This window comes from Colobus angolensis, unplaced genomic scaffold (genome assembly GCF_000951035.1).
Source record: "Colobus angolensis palliatus isolate OR3802 unplaced genomic scaffold, Cang.pa_1.0 Scaffold99, whole genome shotgun sequence".
Lineage (NCBI taxonomy): Eukaryota > Metazoa > Chordata > Mammalia > Primates > Cercopithecidae > Colobus > Colobus angolensis.
In genome coordinates this window covers 3,353,281-3,359,087 of record NW_012123931.1, presented here as the reverse complement: position 1 = coordinate 3,359,087, position 5,807 = coordinate 3,353,281, and the positions used below count along the sequence as shown (strand labels likewise).

General features: G+C 50.3%; 2 protein-coding genes and 1 long non-coding RNA gene across 5 annotated transcripts in view; 2 read left to right on the top strand and 1 right to left on the bottom strand.

Annotated features, from left to right (window-relative positions):
• MPI (mannose phosphate isomerase) overlaps window positions 1-727 on the top strand; it is an 8,278-nt gene extending 7,551 nt beyond the window's left edge. For both annotated transcript variants that reach the window (XM_011932887.1, XM_011932888.1), the window contains one exon: window positions 186-727. In XM_011932887.1, coding sequence (XP_011788277.1) covers window positions 186-404 — 219 coding nt within the window. In that variant the 3' untranslated portion in view covers window positions 405-727. The remainder of the gene's footprint in view (window positions 1-185) is intronic.
• A 578-nt stretch (window positions 728-1,305) lies between these two features.
• LOC105505156 lies at window positions 1,306-2,057 on the top strand. Its single transcript, XR_001000706.1, has 2 exons — window positions 1,306-1,684; window positions 1,983-2,057. It is a non-coding gene; the product is annotated as an uncharacterized LOC105505156 (long non-coding RNA).
• Window positions 2,058-2,595: 538 nt separating this feature from the next.
• FAM219B (family with sequence similarity 219, member B) overlaps window positions 2,596-5,807 on the bottom strand; it is a 7,674-nt gene continuing 4,462 nt past the window's right edge. Inside the window, exon 5 of one of the 2 annotated variants that reach the window (XM_011932884.1) lies at window positions 2,596-5,347. In XM_011932884.1, coding sequence (XP_011788274.1) covers window positions 5,180-5,347 — 168 coding nt within the window. In that variant the 3' untranslated portion in view covers window positions 2,596-5,179. The remainder of the gene's footprint in view (window positions 5,348-5,807) is intronic. The other variant, XM_011932885.1, reaches the window with a different exon arrangement.

Sequence of the window (5,807 nt, the reverse complement as noted above, 5' to 3'; positions counted from 1 at the left end):
TGGAGGGTGGCCCCAGGGCCTGCCCATTCCTCCCTGTACCAGGGGCCAGGCCTCTATGCTGACTGAGCCTGGGTTGTGGGAGAAGGTGGCAGAGCTCTCCCTTGTGCCTTGGGGACTGTCCTGGGCCCATGAGCTGATGAAAGCAGAGTCTGAGCTGCATTGCCTTATCGTTTCTTCCTGCCCAGGTCCCTGGCTCTGTCACTGAATACAAGGTCTTGGCACTGGACTCTGCCAGCATCCTCCTGGTGGTACAGGGGACAGTGATAGCCAGCACACCCACAACCCAGACACCAATCCCTCTGCAGCGTGGTGGCGTGCTCTTCATTGGGGCCAATGAGAGTGTCTCACTGAAGCTTACTGAGCCAAAGGACCTGCTGATATTCCGTGCCTGCTGTCTGCTGTAGAGGCTGCAGCCTCCCTAGCTCTCCTCTGCCAGCCACCCTAAATTCCAGCCAGCCTCGCCTCCTGAGGCCCAGCTCAAGCCCCCTTCCTTGCTCCGGACCCCTTAGGTATATCCTGGAAGAGCTGGGGTGGAGGAGGGAGCGCGAAGATAGTGACTCCTGAACATACCCAGGTGGAACCATCTTCTTTGGGGATGAGAGGCCTGCGTAAGGGGTCTGATACTCCCCTTGTCTTCCCTCTACTCCTCACTACACCTGAGCCAGGCTCTTACCAACTCTGTTCCAGCCTATGGCTTTAGGCTAGCTGGTAAAATATGTGACCCAGCCGGGTAATTTGTAACAACAGGGTTCTAGTGCTGGGACTGCCCATTTCCTCAGCTGCAGAGGAGGAAAGGGAAAGGGTAGGCCTGTGGACTAACGCTGTTTACACCCTTTTATTCTGTCAAAGCAATTAAAGGTCACTTGTGTTGAGGCTGTGGAGTAATGAGCACTCAGCCTTTGGGGTACCTGTTCTAAAGTGGGCCAAAAGAGCTCTCCCTGCATGATGCCCCAGTTTTTGCTTTATTCCTACTTCATACAGCTTCCTGGGGGTGGGCAGGCTACACTCCAGAACGCTGGTATGGGAAGGAGTGGGAGAGGAAGCCAGCTTTGGCCTCAGAGGCACAGCTTGCAAGCAGCCCTACAGAGAGAACGTGGCTCAAAGGATACACCAGTCACCAGTGCAAGACTCTTTGCTCCTGTTTTTCAATTGGCCCTAGAGAAGGGGTCAGCAAACCAGGCAGGCAGGCCAGTTCTGGCCATACCTGTTCATTTCCATACGGTCTGGCTGCTTTCAAGCTACAGTGGCAAAGTTGAAGAGTTGCACTACACTATACGGCCTGCAAAGCTGAAACTATTGATCATCAACCACTTCTCTAGAACATACTTAACTGTTGCAGATTACAGGGACTCAGGAACCGAATTAGACAATTTTCACAGTGAGAAGCCCAGTTAGCTTTCCTAAACTGGCAGGAAGTGCGAAGGAGGGAATCTCTCCCAATGCCCTGCTCCAGGGGTGGGACACACCTGCAAGAAGCTGTCAGCTGTCTGCTGCTGCTGAGGTTTCTGACCTGCAATCGTAGATCCTGTCACAACAGGCTAATCACTTAGTCCACTGGCTCCTTCCTGTGGGATAAAGGTTTAAATTCATACAAAACAATCTTTCTGGGCTTCTGCCCACACTAGAGGCCCTATACAATGGAGTCCCAGGAAACCACCTTCAAAAATCTGAGTTTTGGCCGGGCGCGGTGGCTCACGCCTGTAATCCCAGCACTTTGAGAGGCTGAGACGGGCGGATCACGAGGTCAGAAGATCGAGACCATCCTGGCTAACATGGTGAAACCCCGTCTCTATTAAAAATACAAAAAAATTAGCCGGGCGTGGTGGCAGGCACCTGTAGTCCCAGCTACTCGGGAGGCTGAGGCAGGAGAATGGTGTGAACCCGGGAGGCGGAGCCTGCAGTGAGCCAAGATTGCACCACTGTACTCCAGTCTGGGCAACAGAGTGAGACTCTGTCTGAAAAAAAAAAAAAAACAAAAACAGTTTTTTTGCCTCCAAATTTTCTTCAGCTAAAGAACAATAAATATGAGCTGGAAAGAAAGGTTCTGCTAAAGGGAACCCATTCTATAGAAGTGACTTGCAAGGGCCTATTTCACTCATGCTGTCCAATGAAACGGGCCCGAAAGTTGTACCCACTGGGAATAGCAGAAAGGGCAGGGAGTTTCCAGAAAGAATTGCTGCAGTCAGCTAATTAAGCTATTTCTTCATTTCACGATATCCAGGATATTCTTTTTTTATTTTTTGAGACGGAGTCTCGCACTCTCTCCCGGGCTGGAGTGCAGAGGCACGATCTCAGCTCACTGCAACCTCTGCTTACTGGGTTCAAGTGATTCTCCTGCCTCAGCCTCCCGAGTAGCTGGCACTACAGGCGCCTGCCACCACACCCAGCTAATTTTTCGTATTTTTAGTAGAGATGGGGTTTCAGTAGAGACGGGGTGACAGGATCTACGATTGCAGGTCAGGTCAGGCTGGTCTCAAATTCCTGACCTCATGATTTGCCTGCCTCGGCCTCCAAAAGTGCTGGGATTACAGGCATGAGCCACCGTGCTCGGCCAAGGCCTTTCTTTAAAATCCTACTGCAACACAGACACAGCTCAACTAGTGTGATTGCATTTATTCTTCTCAAGGTACAGAGCTGTAGAAGTGCAAGCCAAGAGTTCTGCAGAGCAGTACATAAACACCATATGGTACCACTCCTGCTGGGAGGTGAGCCTGGATACACCCTTCTCCCCAGGAAACTGTCACCTGCAGAACACCCAGCACTCAGAATTAAGGCAGTTTGGCCCTGGGCACATTGGTGGTATTTTGGTATGTGGCCACTGGCCCTAAACAACTGACCATTTCTACCCTGCCTCACTGCACTGTCCCACCAGGTCCCTCCAGCTTCTTCTACAAGGTAACACCCTCCTACATGGGGTCAACCAGCTCAGAAACCTCTTCTTCAGGGACAGCTGCCACTGAATATGCCAGAGTTGATGATCACAACAATGAAGAGGGCCTTGGTTTTGGGGTCCTACCACCCTCACCCCTAGCAGCTGCTAAACAGCCAGGCCACTCTGCCCTGACCACTGCCCTGACAGAGATGTGGGTCTATACTTACCTTCCACAGCCACCTCCCAGCACGCACTGGGGTCCCTCTACCCACGCCGCTATCTTTCTTTACACTGTGCTACATTTGATCCCTTTCCACATGTGCACTTCACCTCTGCAGACACAAGAAAGGCCTGGACACGGTCTCTGCAGATGGGGAAGCGGTTCTGGATGGAGATATTTTTGCTCTCTACAGGCATTTGCACAAAGTGCTCAGAATGTTGGCCACCTGCGTAGAGCTGCAGAGTCCCATTCCAGAACAGAGTAACCATCTGCCTCCTCTCTTCCCAAGACCCCAAGCTGACATGACTCTTGTCTCTGTCCTATCTCCCTGCTGTGATAACTGCTAGCTGGTAGAGTAAGTCAGCCCCTAGATACTGTATATTCCTCTCAACCTTCCATGGTTTGAGAAAAACACAAAGATAGATGTCCATCAAGCACTCACAGGATTACCATTGTGAAGGCAGTTGTCAGACAAATAACAAATAAGGCCATTATCTTTTTATTAGACTTTCTCATCTTCCAGTCACCCCTTGTGGTAGAGCAAAAAGAGTGTGTTGTCCCTCATATGCCTCTAGTGGTCACAGGACACTGAGTAAAGCAAGAGACTGGATACTTTCCCATGTAGAACCTATACTCCAATACCAACTATTGGGCTGGGAACCCTGTCTATGCCCACTCAAAGCTCACCATGTGGGAGGATTGCTTGGGCCTGGGAGGTTGAGGCTGCAGTGAGCTGTGAATGCACCACCGCACTCCAGCGGGTGACAGAGACCCTGTCTCCAACAAAACAGAATGCTCACCATGGTTCTGAGTGAAGCCAAAACAAAACAAAACAAAACAAAAAACCTGTTGGAAAAATTCTAGAAAGAGGCTTGGTATAGAGAAATTATGCCTGTTCCTGCTGTTTGGGCTGGGGGCTGAAAGAGGCTGTGTTACACCCAAAGGTCTGCTTAAAGCCCAATCCTGAGTATCCAGTGAGGCCCATGCTGTGACCAGAAGAATCTGGCAATAGAATGGTCCATGCCGCAGTGAAGGGAGGCCCTCTACACTGGTGGACTGATTTCCTCAGGCAAGGGTCTAGGAGCTGGCTTGGGTCTCTCCTACCCTTCCTGTCTGTAAGCCTCAGTCTAGGACAAAGCCCACACAGCTGTATACCCACTCTGACCCATTGCTACTTCTCAAAAGTTTAAAAGCTAAACAAATAGGAAGGCACCAGACTCCTCCCTGTAGCTCCCTCTGCTGGTAATAATAAAAACTGCAGGCTTCTGGGGCCAGCCCCAGTACCTTTGACCCAATCTTTAGCTCAAAGACTGGGTGAAGAAACTCGCCAAGACCAAGGAAATACAAATAAATAAATATGAACATGTCGGAACAGTTTTTCTCCTAACTAGGGAAGGGCGAACCAGAATCACTAAACTCACCCAGACAGCTGGACCAGTTGGGAATACCCCAGGTCCAAGGATTCTGGAAGCCAGGATCCTGCTGTGTCATTAAGCAACCTATGATCCATCCTAGTTAGACAGGTGCAACCTGAAGACGGACAAAAGGACTAACTTCATGCTCTCTTGAAGGTCAAGCCTGCAAACCATCTTAGAGCTAGAAATAGAGCAAATGGAATTTCTCGAACTGGTCTCAAACAGTTAAATGCTTTTTTGGATTGCCAGCTATAATAAACCATAAAGTGCTATTTTCTGCCTCCATACAACACTATCTAGCACAGCCTGGGCACAAGAGCTCCCTTTTTGCCTCCCTGAAGCACTATGACAAATACCAGTCAAGCTGTCTGCAAGTGTTTTCCTTAGCCACCTTTGTCACCCACCATAAGAACCAGGATTCTTCTGTCCTGCCCTTATTAAAGTGACTTCTCCAAACTCTGCTCCAACAGCAGAGGAAAATTGCAGAATTCCACCTATCAGCCCACAGCCCAGATGGGGGCCTCTGGCCTGAGAAGCAACAGGTGAGGGCTACCTGCAGGTCACTTTCTAGAGGTCAGTGACTCCAGTGCTCACTGCACTCTGTGAGCTATGAGTGGCCAACAGGGCTCTGTAGACCTCGTGGTGAGCAGGGCCCATCTTGGAGGGTAATGTCTACTGGAGGGTACAGGAGGAAGAGTCCCCAAGACAGCACCAGCAGCAGGAGCACGTTGAAGAGGCCATGGGCTTAGGGGGGATGAGGTCCAAGTCCTCGTCATCTGGAATCTCATCCAGGTGATACCCATCCTGAAGCAGCTGCCGGCTCACATCCTGGTTCACCTGCTAAGAGAAGGAGAGGAGGGAACTATAGACCAAGATGCAAAGCAGAAATAACTGCTACCCAAAAGACAGGCCCACATTCCCTTACCAGGGCTTCCTGTCCACATGTCCCATCCCAGGCCAACCCCACACATCCCAGGACTCCAGGAGGAAGTGCCACCTTCTCCTACTTGTGCCTCAGCCAGCAGTAAGCCTTAGTACTGTCCAAGCTTCACTGTCACTGACCCCCAGGGGATCTGTTCTCACTAAATCCTGAGGCATTCATAAAAATATCAAGTTCCCAATTATGTTTGAAATCAATGCTCTGACTGTTCCCACTGGGAACCCAGACTAGTCCTTATCAAGGCTGAAAAATATGCGATAATGATAACAGAACAATGGACTACCGTAGCAGAACATGGGTTACAGTGGAAGGGGGTGGTGAGCAGCTTTTTCTACACACTGCCAGTTAGACTTAGACTTA